The following is a 23,382-nucleotide window of genomic DNA, read 5'->3' on the forward strand; positions in this document are numbered from 1 at the left end:
CAACGATTTGCTTATGTAGGCCTATTGTGTTTTTTAGGACAGGCTGGATAGCTGTCTTCATCCCGTTACATACAAAGATACTTATCACAGTAGAATAATGTTTTCCATGTCGTGTGTTCTTGTAAAATAGTATGATAGGGCTCATATTAAAATCATTTGACTGAGGACATTTATACAGTCACTATTGTTTAATTACTGACAGACTGCCGCTGGTGCAGGCATGGTTGCGCGGAGAGGCGTTGTGATTGGTTGGGGGACTACGGAAGCCCCTCCCGCTGGGCTCCATGTAAACAATCACACACTGAGCATGCGTCACTGCAATAATGGAGGACTGTCTTTTCCACCCGGACTGATGCTGTCTGTATTTCTACTCTTATACCTGTGTTTTTGAAGAAACACAACTCGTCTACAATTCAGCACGTGTAAGTTAATGTTTGACACTTTCAAATGAGTAGCTTTATAGGAAAGTACAAGTAACTCTAAGTTTAGTCACAAGAAAGTGACGGTCAGCAACAAGCCATGTTTGCTAGTTTGCTAACTGAGAGCGAAGGCAGCTGTCAGATCTCTCAGTCCGCTACACACTTTGCGCTTGCTTCTGTTTCCATAAATGGTTATGTGATTTGACATAACACCTCACATTGTCTACAAATGCTTACTTCCTAATATAAAAGTGGTTTGGGTTTTTTTTCACCCCACTTTTAATTCCTAAGACGCAGAGCAAGCTATCTTGCAGTTAGCATATAAGCTAGTGCACTAACGTTAGCAGTATATTTTTCGGAGGAACAGCGCTGTCAGTGGGCCAGGGTGTGAGACAGACATGGTGTTCAACCAATCACAGGCTGAGAATCGCAATTAATTCTGGTTGTTTCCAATTAGAATTACATAGCGGACCCAGTGGGCGTAACCCCGAAGTATTCCTTGTGTTTTGCTAGTAACGTCAGTCAATACAGACTTTAAAGTATGTTGCCTGTAAGTTGAACATCTTCTCAGTTTTTCTGCGTTCCATGAAAAGACTCGTGTGATGTAGGTTTAAGGTTTCAGTTGGAAATCAGCGTTTAGTAGCATAGAGGCCAAGAATGAACAAGTGTACATTTGTGTATGTCACACGAGTAAATACTTTGAATAGAATGAGAGAAATTCCAAATGTAAACTACTTTTGTTTTGGTATATTAAGTAAGACATGTTTGACTGTGTATAGTGGGTTCTTTTCTTATGTTGTCTTGAAAAAACTATGTTGGATAAATGTTGCAAACATATTTAGGGCTTGCTTACCTAATAGTTTCAGGTTTTGAGACTGGTGTAATGTTGTTGAAGTTGTGTGTTTTTATTATGTAGTCTAATCTATCTAGGTTAGCATCCTATATGTTTCCATTTTTTGTTGTTGTAGGTTGCTCTATTATAATTTATTTGCATTCACTAACATAATAGAAGTTTCACATATCCGATAAAGAGTTTAAAAGCTTTGGAACTGCAATTATGATATCTGGTACTATTTCAATAGCTTTTTTACCAACAGAGAGACAATAAATATTATCCCTTAGCTGACGGTCTGTTATTCTCGCATGATGGAACAGAAACTGCATTAAAGGAAGCAAAATGCTGTGAATCATGTTACTTTAAGTCATGTAACCTATATGTCCTCATGCTGATCATGTCCATGTTTTCCTCCCAACAGAGTTCAGGTCAGACTAACAGACTTAAGATGACTACGGACAAGCCTGCCCAAAGTGTGGGCTCCAGGATAATGACGTTCAACCCCTCTAAAGTGGAGTTCAAGGACTTCAGCCGGTACATTGCTTATATGGAGTCACAAGGAGCACACAAGGCTGGAATTGCAAAAGTAAGAAGAGTCTATTGTGTTTTGTTATGTTATTATGATCGATACAGTGTTGGATGGATATCTTAGTTCTGACTTCTAGTTCGGAGTAATCTTTGATGAAGGTTTATTGAAAGTAAGTCGTAGTAAGAATAATACATGTTATTTATGTAGCGCTTTTCATGGTGCTCAAAGCGCTTTACAAGCAAGTAAAGAGAAATAACAACAAAAGTTTTTTTTAAAAGTGCTGAGCTAGATGGAATAGGGGTGAGGGGTTAGAGGATTAGGAGTTGAAGGAAAGAGTGAAAAGGTGAGTTTTGAGGGCTTTGTTGAATGACGTGAGAGTGTTGTCAGATCAGACATGATTGGGGAGGGAGAGTGAGGGGGAGGTTGCAGCAAAGGCCCTGTCGCCCCAGGACGGAGTTTGGTTCTGATGGGCTGCAGTCGGTGAGCGGTGCAATTTCTATCTGCATCTCCTGCGGTCCGCTACCCACTTGATTATTCTATTACTACAAATCTGCTGAAAAGTAACTCAAATACACGACTTACTAACACAGTACAAAACTTACTTGGATCCTGACTTGCAGACTTCCACCATTTCCCTGGCGTTACGCGGTTGAACTCTGCTGGACATGTGCTTTGAAATGTGCTATACAGCACCAACACCTGTCGTAAATAATAACAAAAACAAAACCACAGCATATATCAAGAATAACAACATTGACAAAACTATACAAATACTGCGGTATCCATTTAAATGATATTGAAAAAATATGTAATTTGTCTCCCCATTAAACCTTTTTCTTAGTTGTAGTTCTGTGATTAAGTAGTGGATGACGATAACTTAATAAAGGCTTTGTGATTCCTTTTGAATTAAGATGTCTTGATGCTTTCAGCAGAAGTAAGAGAATATCTGTGAATACTTTGGATTGACATTAATACCCTGTTTATGAGGGTCAGAGAAGTGATCATAAAGGTAGACTTTTGTTTTCTTAACCAGTCTCCAAACTGGGCATCTCTTTTCATTTAAATTCAGTTTCAGTAAATGTTAAACTTTAAGTGGTGGAAAGTAGTTGTTGACAAAAGGCAGATTGACACATCTAAATTAGGCAGCTAAAATGTAGGACCTTTAATAGTTTGAACACGTAGTTATCACACATTTTACTTTAAAAGCGAAAAAGCTAATAAATTGGCCTGAAATTGTTGACCTTAAAATACCCCTGGGACTTTTCTTAGGGAGGAGTTTCGTTTCATCCTCTAGAAAAATGCTTCTCAAGATAACTGTTTTCTGTGATGGTCTCTTGTTTAGATTTAAGCTTCTTGAATATGTTTTATAAAAACATAATTCTACTTCACCGATCTGAACAAGCAAATGTCCTTATTCTGCTGTTAATACCAAAGTGGTTAAAAAGAATCATCATAATTTGATGTTTAGAGGAGCATAGGGATATCTGGTGGTTTATATTCCCCTTGTGCATGACAAATAAGAGTCACCCTGATTAGTGTTTTATTTATGCGAGCCTTGCAATGTTTACAAAAGCAGACTGGAGGTGAGATTGACAGGAAATGTTGAACTCCACACTAACACTTGAGAACAATTCTGCCTTTTGACCGCCAAAATACAATAATATCTAATCGTCAGTAAACTCTTTGGATCCTCAGCAGCTGTGTGCTCTGTGTGCAGCAACCTATCTCTTTATTTCTAAACCACACACAGACACAGACACTACGTACTGAGCTATTCCTGAAAGTAACTACATTGCTCCTTTTCATCTATTTCGTAGGATAGGGTAGCAGTGGATTAAGATATGTACTCTCTTTCATTACTTAAAGACAAATCTCAGTTTCTTCATCGCTTCAGGAGCCATTTTTTCCTTTTCTGTTGCTTTACTTGGCTGACGCTGCATCTGCTCTAAACAAACTAAGGCGTATTCATAGAAGGTATCTTGTTTTCTTTCAGAGTGCTTTGTCTTGTATTTCCACAGCACTAATTCCATCACCACAATGACATAATCCTCACTCTGCTGCTCTGAGTACGCTTCTCTGTTTTTATTCTGTTTACCTTGTTTGTTCTAGTGTTTCTTAAATGTTTAAAGATGTGATGGAGCAGGGTGTACTTTTATTAGAGATTTGTCTGTGTTGTTTTTAGAATGTGTGTCAGGATGGATACCTTGTCTTTTTATCTGCAACCTAAATCTACCAATAATTAACCTGAACCTTGTCTTTTATCTTGCAGGTAATTCCACCTAAAGACTGGAAACCTAGAAAAACATATGATGATATCGATGACCTGGTGATACCTGCTCCCATTCAGCAGGTCGTGACAGGCCAGTCAGGCCTGTTCACACAGTACAACATCCAGAAGAAGCCAATGACTGTCCACGAGTTCCGCAAGACCTCCAACATGGAAAAGTCAGTTTACGTACTTATACTGAAAGACAGTTGATTGAGTGATGTTTTTAACACAATAACTATAATATTATAATGTAGAAAAAACCTGGTATACTACGGTATTTAAATAACCAACCAAGCTCTCCTCTCATTGTAGGTTCTGCAATCCTCGATATGTCGATTTCGATGAGCTGGAGAGAAAGTTTTGGAAGAACTTGACCTTCAACCCCCCTCTTTATGGTGCTGATGTCAGCGGAACACTGTATGATCCAGTGAGTGGTAACAGTTTGGTTTTCATTTTTACAGTACCAGTATCACTGTCATTACGATTAACGGCCTCTTATTAATCTGTCCTTCACAGGATGTGACTGAGTGGAACATCGGTCGCCTCAACACCATTCTGGACACGGTGGAGAACGAGAGCGGGATCAAGATCAAAGGAGTGAACACACCGTACCTCTATTTTGGGATGTGGAAGAGTGCCTTCGCGTGGCACACGGAGGACATGGATCTGTACAGCATCAACTACCTGCACTTTGGAGAGCCCAAGTCCTGGTACAGTCACTGACACTGCTGCACACACAATGTCCCTCTGCTCTATTCTCAGGGCTTACATTTATTTGTGTAGTGTCTTTCATAAACAGTTGCAATACAAAGGTCTAAACAAAACATTGATGAATAGAATGCCAAAGTTAAAGGATATTTTTAAATATCTATTCTAAAGTTGAAAGGCATCAATGATGTGACTTTAAGACAGGTGAGTTGCTGCATAATGCACAGTCTCATTTCAGTGATTAAGCTTGTTATTAATAAAGGTATTTTAACAATATATCTGATGGCAAAAAAACTTTCAAAATTCAGTTCCAGGTCTAAAGTTCAGGTTAGATATTCAAGGTGTGCAAGGTTATTGGCGTCTTGTGCCAATAAGACTGAACAAAACAAGTCCCAGAATAAAGCCTTGAGGACACCCACATGGTTCGTAGCAGAGAAGTGGTCAAAAAGGTAGACTTTTGATTTCTTAACCATGGGCATCTCTTTTCATTTAAATTCAGTTTCAGTAAATGTTAAACTTTAAGTGGTGGAAAGAAGTTGTTGACGAAAGGCAGATTGACACTTGATCTAAATTAGGCAGCTAAAATGTAGGACCTTTAATAGTTTGAACACTTAGTTATCACACATTTTACTTTAAAAGCGAAAAAGCTAATAAACTGGCCTGAAATTGTTCACCTTAAAATACCCGTGGGACTTTTCTTAGGGAGGAGTTTCATTTTATCCTCTAGAAAAATGCTTCTCAAGATAACTGTTTTCTGTGGTGGTCTCTTGGTTACATTTAACTTCTTGAATATGCTTTATAAAAACCTAATTCTGCTTCAGCGACCTGAACAAGCAAATGTCCTTATTCTGCTGTTAATACCAAAGCCATTATCATAGTAACTATACCAGTTATTTTGTTTCTCTGCAGGTATATTGTCCCACCAGAGCATGGGAAGAGACTGGAACGACTCGCCAAGGGTTAGTGTTGAATTCTCACAGACCTCCATACATGGATTATAATGTGTAATACCACACACTCGTTAAAAACTGTACGTGGTACAGCTTGTGGTGCAAATAGATCATTTACGCTATAGTTACTCGCACTTCAACAACTGTGTGCCACAAGCTACAGCGTGTCACGCTGAGTTGTTTTAGAGGAAGTCTAATGTGCTTTCAGTGAGCCTCTATACTGTGTGGAAAGTACCGTGTTTCACATAAAATGCTTAAAATAAACTACAGGACCAGAGAGGGTCATCTTCACTGATGTTGTGTGTTGCTTTCTGTATTTCCAGGTTTCTTTCCAGGGAATGCCCAGAGCTGTGAAGCCTTCCTGCGCCACAAGATGACTTTAATTTCACCCTCAATCCTGAAAAAATATGGCATACCATTTGAGAAGGTGATCTTTCATATACGATGTGTGTACAGGATGCTTTAACATGTATACAGTATAAACCGCAAAACACTTAACATGTATTTAAAGTATGATAATAATGACATTAAATAAAATGGTATATCTGATCTTGTAATTCTGTGTAATTGTATTATTCAGGTGACTCAGGAGGCTGGGCAGTTCATTGTGACGTTCCCGTTTGGTTATCATGCTGGTTTCAACCATGGCTTCAACTGTGCTGAGTCCACCAACTTTGCCACCCAGCGATGGATTGATTACGGCAAACAGGCGACACTGGTAAACAAAAACAGAAAAATGTGTAAACAGCAGTGAATCATAATCTAGTACTTAATCACTCACAAAGGCTTCAGCTGCACGGAGGTTGCTACAAAATGTCAATTATGCATAGGGATTGTTGTTCACATCACTTTGTTGTGTGGTTGGTTTGTTAAAAAGCAGTTGGAAGATTGATTTGTTTATCACGTTAGGTTATCATGAACAACAGTATTGTTATTTTTAAAATACAGGAAAACAAAGGAAGTAGTCTAAAGCAATAAAACGCACTGCAATGGTTTTAATTTTGGTTTATTTATAATTTGGTTTGTTGATTTAAAAGGTGATTTGAATGTGTTCGCAGTGGATATATATAACACACATTTCTTGCAAATATTTAATTATAAAATAAAGGTCTGAAGCGACACATTTCCTTTTTTATAGTATTTCATTTTGTTTTCTGATAGAAGATCATAGAAGGAAGTGAATGTGTTTTTGGGGCCACAGCTAACGTTAGCTTGACTGAACTTAATTTTGGACCTCAAATAGTGATCAGAATGCCCTTAGCAGCTATCCTTAGCAATGGTTTGCTATCGAGACATAGCAGACCATTGAAGGTCCATTTTGACTAATCAGAATCGAGTATTCACCTACGCTGTGTGTTAAGAAAACACTTTCAATCCCAATTGTGAATTCAACAGTCTTCAAAGCATTGTTTTGTACCAAGTTTTGAACCTTGACTAAATTGTATACATGTGTGTTCCTCCAAGTGTTCGTGCCGACAGGACATGGTGAAGATCTCCATGGACGTGTTCGTACGCAAATTTCAGCCCGACCGCTACAAGCTGTGGAAGGCAGGGAAAGACACCGCGCCCATCGACCACTCCAAAGTCACCCCAGAGTTCGCTGAGCTTCTGAAAGAAGACAAGAGTGAACCTTTAGAAGAGACTCCCGCTGAAGCTGTGTCGGAGGAGCCCAGTACTCCCCTCCAGGAGGACAAAACGTCTGTACTTACACTCCCTACTCCTACAATTTTATATGGATGTGAATTTCTTATGAAATACCATATTTATTTCTCAATGGATTTTTATTTAAAGTATTTTGGGCATATGTGTGCAGAAAAACCCATGTATTTGAGTATTTCAAGGACCTTTTCTTCTTTACCAATTACTGAAGTGTTTTGCTCCAAAAATCTTGGTCCTTAACGATGTAGTTCTTTAACTTTTTTTCTAAGTTTAGTGATCTTATCTGTGTTAAAATGCACTCCAGCATTATATCAAAGTACACTGTTTCTGTCTTCAGATCATTTACTGAGGTATATGTAATAATACTGCAGTGAATACAAACTCTGTTTCAAGTTGTTATTTAAGTGACTTAACAAAAGTATCATCATCAACATAAACTAGTACCAAATTCCAAAAGTAGTGATAGGGCAGATTGGCCTATTTCAGAATAATATTTGTACAGTATACAGGACAATGATAGATGCATTCATCTGTCTACCACACTAATGTTGCAGCTGATAGAAGTGTTTAATGCATAAACATAATGCTGGGTAGCTTAACCTATAAAAATACATCATATTTATTGGTTTTCTTTATATTTTTATAATAATCAAACTCTTCAAAGTAACTGATGTTTTGAAAACGGTAGTGGAGTGCAAAGTACAACATTTGCCTCCAAATTGTAGTGGAAACGTTGCGTAACATAATATTTGTTCTTCACATGCTGCATTGGAAACAGGGCTTCCCCTTGAGTCCTGTGGTGCCTTAACTGTTTTTTCCCACGCAGCAGTCCAAAGCCTCAGACTGGGACGAAGCGTCAGCTAGAAGCTAATGAAGATTCTGCAGATATCAAACCTGAGTTGACGATGGAGGAGACTGAGGAGGTGGAGCCAAAGAAGGCCAAGCTGTCACGCAAGGATACTCCGCCTAAAGTCCCTGTGAAGCCCGATAAAGGTACAGGACTGTTCTCTCAAAGTGTTTTAAGGTCAACCTGCATTTTTCCCGACTGCTCATTCTCCCAGCTTCATTTTTTTTTGGTAAAGGATGTGATGACAAGGAACATACTGAGCCAACGACCCTTTGAAGGTTCAGGAGGATCTAGGTGTACCAGAAGATGCTATAATGTCTGTCATTTCTATGTTATTCTTTCAGACACAGTAAAAGTCAAGACAGAGCCTAAGAAGGAGAAAGAAGCCAAGCCTCAGATTAAATCTCAGTCCAGACCCAGCACTAAGAAAATTCCCAACAGACAAAGCCTTTTAAAAAAGAGAAGAACGGTGTGCCAGCTGCAGGCGCCTGTCCATCGGAGCACATTGAGAGCCAGGGGGTGGCCCCCTACTCTGAGCAGGAGACTCAGCGGGGCGGCAACTGCAGCCCGCCACACAAAGCGTTCCAGAGGACGCTGAGCCCCGCGGACGTCCTACATGTACACAGCTACGCCAAAGGAGACTACGCAGAGGAAGAGGCCCCCCCTAGGGATGAGAGGACGAGTGAGGACAGTGACAATGAGATGGAGAAAGACTACAGAAATGTTTGCAAATCAGTAAGTTGACATTAGCCATGTTTTGTTCACTTTATTGTTAATATTATTTTAAACAATTGGTTCAAGGATGCACAGATAAGTGAGATGCCAGTTAAAAGTATAGAGCCATCACAAAGAAGGAGACGGCTAAGCTCAGGTCGAATCAGAAAGAGTCCTTCATGTATTGAGACAGAATCAAGACAAAAAAAAGGCATTAAATATTAAGGGTGTGGTAGGTTCTGCTGCATTGCCTGTTCGGAACAGTCCAATAGCTTGAAGTGCTCGTTGAAATTGGTCATTGATTCCAGGGAAGTAAAAAATACTTAGTTGTTAGGTTGTTATGTCCCGCATTCAACAGCAAAAGTCCAGCCAATAAGCATCAGCCTGTAAAGCAGGGGTGTCCAAACTACAGCCCTCACATGAAATGTGCCTGTCTTATATTTTACTTCTTAAATATATTTGTAAAAGTATATTACACAGTAGTATTCATAAGCCCTATTTTCAAATACATTCAGTCAATTAAAGTTGAAAACATTTTCTAACAAATCTGTTTAACCTATTTACGTAACACGCTTGAAATAAACCCTTAATTCCCCCTTATTATGAGCAATCTGAGGCTTCTGTTTTAAGGAATGAGCTGCCAACAAAATAAAGGAAACCCTACAGAGAGCTGTGATGTAGGCTGTTTTTTTGTTAAAGCATTTTCAAGTTATTATTTATGACTTAACCCATGAGGCTATATACCTCACCTCTGGTCCTTTGTATATATTTTTCTGTTTGTGGCCCTCAGTGAAAAATGCTTGGACACCCCTGTGGTAAAGGCTTGTTGTGTAAGACATGCTCTACTCCAGAGTCCAGAGCCATGAAGGTCCACCCCACTGCAGGGCAAATAATAAAAACATACCATGGTGGTCTGGTGTAAAGCCTGCTTAGATGCTGATGCTAACAGTGCTGTGTCTCTCAGCAGGGGGCCAGAGATGCAGCTGGAGATGAAGAGGAAGAGAATGACCTGGGACAGCTTCCAGGCCATCATCCACTCATTAAGGATGGCATGAGTGATGAAGGTGAGTGGCAATGCCTCATCTTCACTTCATATTGGTTGAACATTTTATTTGTAGAAATGGAATATCCTCAAAAAATCTGTGTCGTCAAACATTGCTGTTGTGCTTGATTGTCCCTCAGAGGTTCCAGAGGAGGCCCCCCGAGTAGAGGAAGGTGGTCTGGAAGGGGAGAGCTGGGCTAAACCTCTGGCTCACCTGTGGCAGAACAGACCCCCCAACCTGAAGAAAGAGAGGGAGTACAACCAGCGCATGGAATCCAAACCTCCATACTGCTCCATCTGCATGCTGTTCTACACATACCAGCAGGTACGATCCACTCACCAGCAACATTTAGAGCACATCCTGTGGAGGGGAAAAGTCATTCACACACAGACTATAATTTATTAGTGTATTCAAGCCCTGCACTTCCATACAGCCTTACATTCCGTGTTATTGAGCTTTTTTTTTTACATAATTGACAGCACCAACTTTGTTTATTCGTCCATATTTATATTACCTACCGGGTTGTAAGCTCTATGTTTCTGTGATTGCTGGCAGACTGAGTGTGCCAGCATTGTGGACAGTCCCGTCATGGTTCCTGGGGGGGGCATGCGGACCAAACCACTGATCCCAGAGATGTGTTTCACCACCACCACAGAGGAGGACTCTGAGTGCGAGGAGCAGCCCGTCACGCCCCATCTAGAGGCAGACGGAACCAGCCTCCTCATCAGCTGCTCCCAGTGCAGCATCCGGGTTCACACCAGTGAGTACACGCATCTCCCTGGATAATATCATACAACATGGCCTGTGATCAAACCCTGCCAACCTTACACGTGTCTAATTTCCTCAGTTTTGGTGCATGACCAGATGCTGTCTGTGGATGGCAGCACATGCTAACAAAACTTCACAAGGTCTCAGCTATTGCACTGGTGTGTCTTTGTGTCTTTGTGCCTGCATGTTTTAGGCTGTTACGGTGTGGATCCAGCCAGTGTGAGCAAGGAGTGGAAATGTGCGCGCTGCAAGGCCAACGCCATGAATGAGGTCAGTGAACCAAAACATGTTGCTCTGGTGGCTCTTCACAAATCAAGCATCCCAAATTATTATTCACAATTCTGATGTGAACTGCCCTTTTATCAACAGGGCTTACATTATTACATCTCAGTTTCCTTGTCTAAAGGTGCTAATATGCTTAACCCAAACCTTAACCCCTTACCAATGATGACATGACTTGGGATGTCTAATGATATCAAACACGTGAGTGATGCTGCACTGAGCACATGGGTACATTTAGGAACTGAGGCGCACCTGTACAGTCAGTGTCAAACAGTCACTAAACTGCTCTGATGCAACCTCATTCTGAGTAGAAACTGGAGGATCCCGTAGCTCATCTTCAATTGGAAATAAGCTCAAGACAGATGTTTTCTGTCTTCGATTAGATAAATTAAATAATGTTAGATAAACTACTTTGATCCCAAATTGGGATTTTTTTCTTTTCATTCAGCATGTTAAAGTGCAACTGAAATGAATTTTCATCTATCATTCAAATGAAATTTTGACTTTTTCTTAAACCATCAATCCAACTTGAACTAAATTTTCCGGGCATAACTTAAAACGGCCATTTAAAAGTGTGAATTATGTGGCCTTGGGTGCGAAATTGGCCATGTGACCGTGACGTCATAGGGTTGACTCCCTTATTTGCTGGTATGGCTGGCTGCGAAAACAACATACATTTGATGGACCTATATCTCATCAAGGAACCAAAATTCTGATACAAACATCAGCAGGTCGAAAGAACACACCTCTAACATTATGTGGAAAAACTTTCGTTGAATTTAAGCCACACAAATCGATTTAATATCTATATTGTAGAGGCTCTCTGCACCTCCCGTAGGCTATGGGTAGGCTAATGGAAATGAAAGAAAGTTACCATTTTCGGCACAGGATCGGCGGGCACAAAACAGCCATCGCTTCTACTACACGCTTATTATTATTAAGATGTTATCAATCAAATGACACAATAGTGTATGTTTGCTGTGGTAAACTGGAAAAGATTTGAACATGCCGGTTTCGCAGGTATGGCATTCTGCTGCGCTGTCTTTGACACGTTGAAACCTAACGAAGTGGCACTTTGAAATCCAGCCACTTAAAAAAAACTTGTGTGATAATAACATGGTTTTAATGTAAGCTTAATAAACAATGGCGTTATCCCCATTATTATGCCGAAATGTATCGATCAACCAGCTACATCTACCTTAGTTCATTTTGTTTATGGCAACGGTTGACAAGGAAGATGCTTTGCTTTGACGCAGGCTCAAGAGTATTTTCTCAGAAGCGAACAGTAAGCGAACACTATTATATGTATATTAAAAAAACAAGTCCAGTAATGTCAGATCTGGAAATTTCCGAAATAAGTGAAAGGAGCGAGACAGATAGTTCTAGTAGGCCTACAGATACAGATGGTGAGTCTGTGGAGTCGTGCTCTTGTCTTTGCCTTCTCCTTGTCAGCCTCAGTTCCAGTATTTTTTTGTTTCGGAAACATGTGCAGAGAGATGCCTTCAGTGAAGCTGCTATTTTGCAACTAACACCATTTGGCCCTCCAGCAACACAATATTTTCCACCGTGCTTTGATGTCTTAGCCATAGACGCCGCCATTACAGTTAGACTACTAGAACTTCTGTGTCAACCCTATGACGTCACGCATAAAAAAATGAATTCGCACAAAAAGACAAAATGTGGCTCCTTTTGAGCCCGTTTTAACATGACTTCCCGGATAAATTATTATCCAGACAATATCTCATTTTAATCGCAAGGCTTAGAACCTTTAGAATCAGCACCCAAAACTGTGAAATTCCAACAATTAAAATTTGTTTCATAAGTCCTTTAAGAGGCAGTACACGCAATTACAAATACAGTACAAAATGTAAATCTATACATAGAAACAGTAGAACCATTTAAATCTTTAGAGTATCTGATAATACACAATATGAAAATATACTGGACGAATAGAAACCTATAAATATAGGATAATATACTGTATAGATATAAGTTTACAAAGTATTATTTATTTAAAATGCAATCCTTCAGGTTCAGTTTAGGGACAGAGGCTTCCATGGTTACAGGATTATTTGATGCATCAGGGAAATAAGATTGGTCAAAAAAAGGTTTTTTAAATTTAATTGACTGAATTTATTTAAAGAGTATGTTTATTAACACATGAAAACTACTGTGCAATACATATGTTTACTTACAGTTTATTTAAGAAATACGATATAAGAAAAGCACAAGTTTCAGGTTTCATTTTGAATTTGCTGATGGCCAATTCAAAATGGACAACAGTCCCCCGGGCCGTAGTTTGGACACCCCTGTATTGCATCTTCAAGGTCTACAGTAAATAAGCTGCTGCTCATGTTGCTGCTGGCAACAGAAACCTCATGTTAAACATAACATGTAGAATAATTGTTTACTACTCTCTTGAGTTTGGGATTGAAGCAACAACAACTTTATTAATAACTGATTGATGACATGGTCTGTTTCCAGAATTGCTGTTTGTGTTCGCTGAGAGGTGGAGCCTTGCAGAAAGCCAACAACAACAAGTAAGTTATCAGGAAGGGTAAAGTACATCTAGCTAGCTATAAACATCTGCACTTTGATCCTGTTTTTCTCAGGCAGGATAACATTTAACATATTTAAACCACTTAACAGCAAACAACATAGGAATTCAGAAATATGAATCATTGTAGGGATGCATGTTCTAAGATGAATAAGGTTTTGGTGAAAATGCATACAGTTTTCCAACAATGCCACAATGTAAGAACTGTTAACAAAATGTGTGTGTGTTTTGGTTTGTTGCAGGTGGGTACATGTGCTATGTGCAGTGGCTGTGCTGGAGGCTCGCTTTGTCAACATCACTGAAAGAAGTCCTGTGGATTTAAGTGGGATCCCTTTGCAGAGATTTAAACTGGTGAGTTGAAATAAGTGTCATTGTAATGCAAAAGTACATTGAAAGCTGGTCTACAGATAATTGAAGGCTAATTGCTAAACAAGGCGTGGAGGAGTAATGACCTGTTCTCTACTAGTTTACAGAGTACATTGAAGATATTTACATTTCACCAGCACCCATTTGCCTTCAGCTGTTTCAAATCCATAGTAGTTTCCTCAGCCTTGGCTCGTGTGTTTTAATCTCTGACAGAAATGTTACTACTGTAAGAAGCGGATGAAGAAGGCATCAGGCTGCTGTGTGCAGTGCTCTCATGGCCGCTGTCCCACTGCCTACCACCCCACCTGTGCCCAGGCTGCAGGAGTGCTCATGCAGCCCGATGAATGGCCTTTTGTAGTCCACGTTACCTGCTGTCGACACAAAGGGCCCACTCAGATTGAAGTAAGGAGTGTCTCTTTTTCTTTAAAGGAGGAATAAATAAAAATAATTGCATTAAAATGTCTTAGACCAATGTTGTATATTTAGTTGAGTTGTGTACATTATCCCAAATGTTTCGGAGAAATCTGTAATTTTGTCATGTAACGGTGAGTTATATCTCCTTGAATTACAGTGGGGCAAAAAAGTATTTAGTCAGCCACCAATTGTGCAAGTTCTCCCATTTAAAAAGATGAGAGAGGCCTGTAATTTTCATCATAGGTACACTTCAACTATGAGAGACAGAATGAGAAAACAATCCAGGAAATCACATTGTAGGATTTTTAATGAATTAATTGGTAAATTCCTCTGTAAAATAAGTATTTGGTCACCTACAAACAAGCAAGATTTCTGGCTCTCACAGACCTGTAACTTCTTCTTTAAGAGGCTCCTCTGTCCTCCACTCGTTACCTGTATTAATGGCACCTTTTTGAACTCGTTATCAGTATAAAAGACACCTGTCCACAACCTCAAACAGTCATACTCCAAACTCCACTATGGCCAAGACCAAAGAGCTGTCAAAGGAGACCAGAGACAAAATGGTAGACCTGCACCAGGCTGGGAAAACTGAATCTGCAATAGGTAAGCAGCTTGGTGTGAAGAAATCAACTGTGGGAGCAATTATTAGAAAATGGAAGACATACAAGACCACTGCTAATCTCCCTCCATCTGGGGCTCCACGCAAGATCTCACCCCGTGGGGTCAAAATGATCACAAGAACGGTGAGCAAAAATCCCAGAACCACACGGGGGGACCTAGTGAATGACCTGCAGAGAGCTGGGACCAAAGTAACAGAGGCTACCATCAGTAACACACTACGCCGCCAGGGACTTAAATCCTGCAGTTCCAGACATGTCCCCCTGCTTAAGCCAGTACATGTCCAGGCCCGTCTGAAGTTTGCTAGAGGGCATTTGGATGATCCAGAAGAGGATTGGGAGAATGTCATATGGTCAGATGAAACCAAAATAGAACTTTTTGGTAAAAACTCAACTCGTCGTGTTTGGAGGAGAAAGAATGCAGAGTTGCATCCAAAGAACACCATACCTACTGTGAAGCATGGGGGTGGAAACATCATGCTTTGGGGCTGTGTTTCTGCAAAGGGACCAGGACGACTGATCCGTGTAAAGGAAAGAATGAATGGGGCCATGTATCGTGAGATTTTGAGTGAAAACCTCCTTCCATCAGCAAGGGCACTGAAGATGAAGCGTGGCTGGGTCTTTCAGCATGACAATGATCCCAAACACACCGCCAGGGCAAAGAAGAAGTGGCTTCGTAAGAAGCATTTCAAGGTCCTGGAGTGGCCTAGCCAGTCTCCAGATCTCAACCCCATAGAAAATCTTTGGAGGGAGTTGAAAGTCCGTGTTGCCCAGCGACAGCCCCAAAACATCACTGCTTTAGAGGAGATCTGCATGGAGGAATGGGCCAAAATACCAGCAACAGTGTGTGGAAACCTTGTGAAGACTTACAGAAAACGTTTGACCTCTGTCATTGCCAACAAAGGGTATATAACAAAGTATTGAGATGAACTTTTGTTATTGACCAAATACTTATTTTCCACAATCATTTGAAAATAAATTCATTAAAAATCCTACAATGTGATTTCCTGGATTCTTTTTTCTCATTTTGTCTCTCATAGTTGAGGTATACCAATGATAAAAATTACAGGCCTCTCTCATCTTTTTAAATGGGAGAACTTGCACAATTGGTGGCTGACTAAATACTTTTTTGCCCCACTGTATGTCATATCCCCTTTGATCATGTGTCAGCGTCAACTTTTAGGAAAGTAATGATTTTAAAAAAAAGACTAATCAAGTGTCGAACAGGGAAGTTGATTTAGCTACAAAATAAAGAAGTGCTGATAAACAAATGTTTCTGTCCCAATGTACAGTAAGAAAAAAAAGTTATATTGGGGCAATGACATCACAGATGGACATGGTAGTACCACCGTTTGGCTTCAGCCCACTTGCTGGGGGTTTGAGATGACCACAATGATGCACTCCCATGATCCCAAGCTGCTTCACAATGCTACCCAATAACATGTTTGTTTCTGTTTTGATGGAGATAACCCTTTACTCCTTGTTTCTCTTTTTGTACAGTGCAGTGCGGCCAAATGTCAGGTATTACTAAAGCAGCGTAAATAGGTTATTCATTAAGATGTGTTTTCTTAAATCTTCTCTCACAGCGCAATAAAGCAGCCATGCATGAGCTGACGGTGGGACAGAAGGTGATATGCAAGCACAAGAACGGCCGCTACTACCAGTGTGACGTGGTGCAGCTGACTAAAGAGACCTTCTACGAAGTCAACTTTGACGACGGTTCCTTCAGCGACAATCTGTTCCCCGAAGACATCGTGGTAAGTTTCACTAACTCATCTTTATCTTGTCAATGAAAATACAACTTTTAAACTCTAAAAAGGACTTACAGGGAGTCAAAATCTGGACATTCTTTTTTTAAAGTACATCCAATCTCTTTTATGTACTTTGGTATGTTTTTACCTATGAGCGCAGATTGTTGCCCTTTTGGAAATGCTTGTTAAACTGTGAGGTTTTCTTCCGGACATCAAGGACATTATTTGCTGTACTGCACTGGATTTAACGTGTAGCATTGTCTAGATAATATCATAAAGATCTGTGTTTACAACGTAAGACGGCAGATGTTCAGCAGTTCAGTTTGCTCAGAACTCGGTGTTGTGTTTTCCAGAACCGAGACTGTGCTCAGCTTGGGCCCCCACCTCAGGGTGAGGAGGTTCAGGTGAGATGGACAGACGGCCTGGTGTATGGGGCCAAATTTGTGGCATCGCGTGCCATCCACATGTACCTGGTAAGATTGTTTGCATGTTTCTTTGTTTTTTGTCACATAACAAAGCTTCATAGACTCACAGAAGATTTTGTTTCTATCAAAAGGTAATTTCTCCCTGCATTTTGATCATGGAATATATTATGAACTTAAAAAATACACTGCACAGCAATTTATAATATAAAGGACAAGGTCTTTTATTGCAACAGCAGAAAATAGAGCGAGAGTTGAACCATAGAAAAAAGTTTACTCATTTTACAAACAATTCCACCATAGAGGTGCATATATTTGTTGTATTTAAGTGCTGCTATCCATGTGAACATGACCTAATGTACTATAACAATCAATAAAATATCTGGACCCAACAGAGGACAAAGCCTAATAAGCATGTAGTGTCTGTGAATAGTAACGAAAAACAGGGACTGAGAGACATACCGAGCTAAGAAAAGAACAGAGGACAGGTGACATCATGTGTCATAATGAACTTCCCTTTTTTTTTTGGCAGTGGTTTGGTTGATAGGTGAGCAGTTCATGTCCTTGAATGTGAAGTAAAATATTAATCCAACAGAGGAACACACACAGACAGGAAGACGGACTTGTTGGTTAGATTCAACTTGAAGTACACCTGGGTGATTTCAATTTAGCCAATAAATCATCTTTATTATTGTACTCGTTTATTGCAGTTTGTGATCATTTACTGTACAAAGGTCTAACAAATCAAGGACAGAAGAGATGATTGGTGTAATTAGTCACGCATGTATTTTTCCACAGCTGGTTTTACTACCTTTCACTTACTGTCATGTAATCTGTTTCCATCGCTTGGTGAATTGACTGGATCGTTTCTTTCTAAGATGTTGACCAGGTGCATGATCTGCAGCATTGGACTGTGAGCAGTGTTTGTGATAACTCAAGTTCTCACACTTTTGAGCTGCTTACAGTGCTGAATGCTTTGTGAATGACTAAGACTGGCCTGCCTCTTACTTTTATCGAGTGCGCCCAACCCAGACAAGATCTATTTTTAGCCCCACGAATGTCTCCTGAAGCTGCCCCTGTACCTCCTATCTTTGGAATGCCCTGTCCAAGCAGAATCACTGCAGTCTTTAACGGGACACGAGGCTGCTCACACTTCACACCTAATGTGTTACCGTCCACAATAGAGGAGGGATCTTTTTGTAGGCCATTTTATATTGTATTTCGGAATATTGCAGAAAATTAGATCTGAGCCAAACACACATTTATGACATTTAAATGTTTTGTTAAGGAGGATAACATCAACATATTAACACCACTTTTTGAAGTGTGAATGCTATCACTAGAAGAAACTAACTTTAGGCTGTAAACAAATTTCATCGCAATCGCATGGCTGCACCTTACCACCGCTAAGCTAAAGGGGGCTAATTCTTTGTCAGGAATCACTGTTTGTACGGTGTGTGGAAGCTTTAACAATTGGGGTTTTTCCTGCTGATTTTATTGTTGTGGAACAAAACATGAAAATATCTCCCACTGTGTTAACCACAGAACTTATTTATTATTTATACAAAAAGGTATTTTGTGTTCTCTCCTCATCGATAGTTATTATCTTTGTTTCATTCTTTGTGGTTGGAAGGAGATATTTAATATAAACGGTGCATGAATATGACATTTCTCTGACTGCGTTGTGTGCTTCATTTCTGGGCTGTAGGTGGAATTTGAGGATGGGTCTCAGCTAACAGCAAAGAGAGATGATGTCTATGCTCTGGATGAGGAACTCCCAAAGAGAGTCAAGTCAAGACTGGTGAGTGCGACTCAAAGAACACACACTCGTAAATCCAGCTAACATGTCTGTCTAATCTAGTGTGTTCATTTAACAGAGAAAAAATTACCCAAAAAAGAAAGTGTGTTAAAGCAACGACTGTGTTTGTGTCTGCAGTCTAAAGCGTCCGACATGAGATTTGATGGCATCTTCGAGGAGAAAGAGATCATCAAGAAATCAAAGAGACAGAGAGTGATCAACTCCCGTTACAGAGGGGACTACATCGAGCCTGTGATTTACAGAACCATCATGGAGTAACGCGCACTTCCTGTCCGCTCACACACACACCAGCAGCCTGACACTCTGAACTGTACCCAAACATTAGCTTAGCAGCTAGCCACTGACAGACTGTAGCTCCACAGCATTTCCTTCAGGACTCGCTTTGGACTGTTCTCCTTTTTTTTTACTTCCATCTTTGTTCTTTCCATCAGAATTATATTGACTTTGTTTGACTGCGATTAAAGACATTGCAGTATTTATTTATTGTAGTTTTTCCTGTAACCGGCAGTACGTAGAAGAAGGAAGCAATACAAAAATGGCATTTGTTCAATAAAGTAGCATTTTGACAGTACTGCAACTTTAAAAAAGACAGAACTGAAGTTGATATACAGTAATATTACGTTAATTTCTCTCTGTAAAACATTACATTGGAAAAGTTTAAGGGTAATCAAGTTTGATAAGCCATTAGTGGCTAATAAAAAGAGCCTGACAAGTATCAGAGTTAAAGCTTTTTTATTTTAACGTTGCCCTTAAATGTATAAAAAAACCAATTCAAATTATTCATATAATTTAATCTTATTTTGTGTGCAATTTATTTTTAATTGTTTCTGTCTGCAATTAACAATTCATTTTTTAAAAATCTATAATACTATAATTCCCAGAAGAAGTTAGTGAAAAATGCTCATCACAATTGTCCTGAGCCGAAATTAAATCTTCATTATTCAATTTAAAATCATTTAAAACAGAACAGAACCAAGCTTTACATCTGAGAAAAGCTGGAACCTGTACAAATCTGGCTTTTTTTGTTTAAAGAATTATAAATTAATGATTTTGATTCATAAGTCTGTTGATTAGACATTTATCTCTAAAGATCTTCCCCTGATACGTGCCAGGCTCCATATTCTGCCGTGCTAATTTCATTAAACTACACTTTTTAAGGACTATGCACCATGTTTACATTAAAGCAGTTCCAAATTATTAAGTCCTTAAAACTCCACCCTCTCTGTTGGTCTGTCTGCTCCCAATGGATTATGTGCAAGACATTTCTTAATACATGACATTGGATCAAACCAAACTAACACAAGCCCTTCCTTAGCAGAATGAAAAAAGCCCTGACTCTAACCCAGAAGGTACTGCATGTGTCAGGGAGTGGTTTTACCCACCTCTCAATCTGACAACGCACATCATTAAACATGAGTTCATATCGCCACTGTCTTTGGAATCCTTCACCATGGCTAAACTCTTTACAGGTGTCAATCTAATAAACTTAATTGCACTGATATTATCTTTTTAATGATGAGAATTATTCTCTTTCTTTTACTCACAAGTTTTCTTGAAACAATGAAGTTACATTTACATAACTTTTATCCGCACACAAAAGTAATAAACTACTAAAAAAGTTGTTTTTATATTAGTGCAGTACAACGCTTGAGTTTCTGTTCTAACAATTAAATACCTTTTTGTTACCATTTTAGAGAATTTTTACATTTTGAAGTTTCATGACTGGAAACCAAATATGTTTTTAAATGTTCTAAAAAAATATATATATGAAGTGATCAAGATATCTGACAAGATATGTTTACTGACAGCTTTTTGGTACTTAAAATTAGATATCAAAAGATTTCAACAAGTTAAGGAGAAGTTTAAAAAAGATTACATTCATTCATTCCTTTTCAGGCCTTTCAACTGCAATTGAATCTATAATAAACTTCAAGTTGCCCTCTAGTTTAGTAATTCATACTTCTGTTTTTTTTTTAAAGGCATGACCACAATATGAATTACATATACAAATGAGTATATAAAAAAATGTCCCTGCAACTTTAGTATGTTAAGAAACTGCTCCCAGATGCAGGTATAAACTTTCCCCCACGCATTTCAGATGAACAAATAGAAACAAATATAATAATATATGGATGAAGTATTTCTTTAAGTGGTAGCAATCCCATTTAATCCACTGATTGCATTCTGCTGATTGAACTGCATTCCTTTATTAGAAGTGAATAAAGCTTGTTTTTACCTGCCTATTTATTAAGGTGCTCTGAGAAAGTTTTGCATTACACACAGGAGTAGCATTAATGCTGCCGAGGTTGAGTTCAATGATGTATTTTTTCTACAGTATATAGATGAATTTATTCAGATTTATAACGCGCTTTGTCTATACATTTGTTTCCTCACTCTTCTACTCAAAGTTGTGCATTGCACTTTTATTTAAGTCCAGTTTGCGAGGACATATAAATAGTTGTTTGCTGCCAATGCGTTCCTGTTATAGAATGTTAATTGTACATTTCTAAAAATTCTTATTGATTGTTCGCCCCTCCCTCTTGGCCAAGCTCATGTCTGTGAGTCTGGTTCTTGTGGTTGTCAGGCTGCCGTACAGACAGAGGAATGCTAGTTTTATAGTTAGCTGTTAGCCACTGCTAAGACCCCGCTTTCATCAGTCCAGTGAAGAATGGATTTTTGTATTCATAAAGTATCAGAGTTCAGAGGGGATTTTCCTAACTATTTTATTGAGTTGTTTTGTAAAACATGTTCTATGTGTGTTTTCACAGAATGCTGTGAATTGTAAATGTCATGTATTTTATTTTTAAGATGTTACCCGTTTATGCAGGAAAGGAGCATTCTGTTCTTGCTGTATAACTGAATTTACAGATTATTATTCAAGCAATTTCTAAAACTCATCTGTTTGTTTAAGTAAAGAAATTTGCTTCAGCACTATTTGTCTTGTCTTCATTCCAAAAGCTATATTAAAAAGAGGGCCTATAATGCTTTTGAGGATTGTCCATTTCCTGTAATGCATTATGTAGGTTTTTGTGTTTGTAAATGGTCTACAAAGACTAAAATCCAAAAGTTCCCTTCAGAGTATGTCGTTTTTAGTATGTTTTCGACCAACCATAATATGTTCTTTTTATGCATATGTTGGTCCATTTTGCATGAGAGAAAGGAGCTGCCTAATAATTAAGGTGTTGATCTCTTTAGGCCACACCCTCCCTCATTACACAAATACATATCACCTGATATGCTTAAATCCAATATGCATTCAAGTTTGTATGCTTGGAGTTGGAAAATATGCATACAAATTTGAATATGGTCAAAATGCTCACTAATGATTATGCACACAGCGTAGGTCGTTTAAAAAAAACATGTTCGAAATAATATATACCATGCAGTTTTGTTTGCATATTTTCGACGTTCTTTTTTATATGGTTTTTTCGGTTATTTAATATACTATACTATGTCGTTTTTTAAAATATATTTTCGGCATACTAGGGTATGTCATAGATCACTACATTAACCAAAGGGGTTAATTTCCCGATGGACCATGCGTCATTAAAAAGCAGATTTCTGATTGAAGTTTGGCGTGCGGTTGTCTCCGTACAGAGGCTGGACCTATCGGGTAGCCCCACTGAGCAGTGTGGCTGGAGCCTCCACTGAGGGGACTGGAACACAGATTCTGCCCCTCCAAGTGTGTTGGTAAAATGCAAGACGTGTAATGAGCATTGGAATGTTTTCCCATACAGTGAATGCTGACCTATGCATATGGGCAGCTTGGTGCCACAGACGGCGGCAGGAAGCACCGACGGATTTGAGGTCAACTTGAAAACATAACGGTAACGTTATCTACATGGCTGGAGTCAGTGAATGGCTTGCCTGCTAGCGTAGCCAGCTAACGTCAATCATGCCTTTTTGGTCCTGTTATATTTCTGTTACATTCATTCAATCTTAAAGATATTCCTCTCGTCATCTTCATGTCTTTGCTTGAATGGCATCGCGTTTTACATCTGTTACCATCTGCCAGCCTGAGGAGTAGAGCTGGTCTTTACTGAAGCTAATATGCTATCTTTATTGTACAGCATAATTGATGAGCTATGTTAGCTGCAAAAACATCCATCATTCTGTAGTCCCCGTCATTATTTTTCACAGTTTCTATATTGTTAATTGTTTTCCAATGTAGAAAGTAAGACTAACACAACTGTCATTTTAAAGTTTGGTGTAAAATTAATAAACTAGCCTCACGTTAGTGGTTAATATCATTCCCCTTTAGACGTGTCAGTGTATATTTTTTATACAACAGCAGATGCACTCTGCCCTTCCATGAAAATGGTCACGTCCAAAAAACTGTCCTTAAAGTAGTGTATAATATGAAATTATCTTGGTTAGGTTTAGGGGTCAAATATTGAGGCCCACAGTGTTCAT

The 23,382-nt window shown here is 39.1% G+C and overlaps 2 protein-coding genes across 2 annotated transcripts in view; both read left to right on the forward strand.

Annotated features, from left to right (window-relative positions):
- The first annotated feature begins 307 nt into the window (after window positions 1-307).
- kdm4aa (lysine (K)-specific demethylase 4A, genome duplicate a) lies at window positions 308-21,900 on the forward strand. Its single transcript, XM_063891001.1, is given in 23 exon segments — window positions 308-422; window positions 1,676-1,840; window positions 4,053-4,228; window positions 4,365-4,479; window positions 4,569-4,762; window positions 5,670-5,719; window positions 6,034-6,137; window positions 6,291-6,428; window positions 7,175-7,407; window positions 8,196-8,362; window positions 8,561-8,659; window positions 8,662-8,951; window positions 9,895-9,994; window positions 10,113-10,297; window positions 10,529-10,733; window positions 10,935-11,011; window positions 13,508-13,563; window positions 13,823-13,931; window positions 14,160-14,348; window positions 16,564-16,734; window positions 17,082-17,201; window positions 18,859-18,951; window positions 19,087-21,900. Coding segments are annotated over 22 exon segments (3,150 nt in total). The 5' UTR covers window positions 308-422; window positions 1,676-1,702; the 3' UTR covers window positions 19,228-21,900.
- A 344-nt stretch (window positions 21,901-22,244) lies between these two features.
- The window catches only part of st3gal3a (ST3 beta-galactoside alpha-2,3-sialyltransferase 3a), a 29,135-nt gene continuing 27,997 nt past the window's right edge, over window positions 22,245-23,382 (forward strand). Inside the window, exon 1 of the mRNA XM_063891682.1 lies at window positions 22,245-22,796. The gene's annotated coding sequence lies outside the window, so the exon portion shown is untranslated. The remainder of the gene's footprint in view (window positions 22,797-23,382) is intronic.

This window comes from Eleginops maclovinus, chromosome 9 (assembly GCF_036324505.1).
Source record: "Eleginops maclovinus isolate JMC-PN-2008 ecotype Puerto Natales chromosome 9, JC_Emac_rtc_rv5, whole genome shotgun sequence".
Lineage (NCBI taxonomy): Eukaryota > Metazoa > Chordata > Actinopteri > Perciformes > Eleginopidae > Eleginops > Eleginops maclovinus.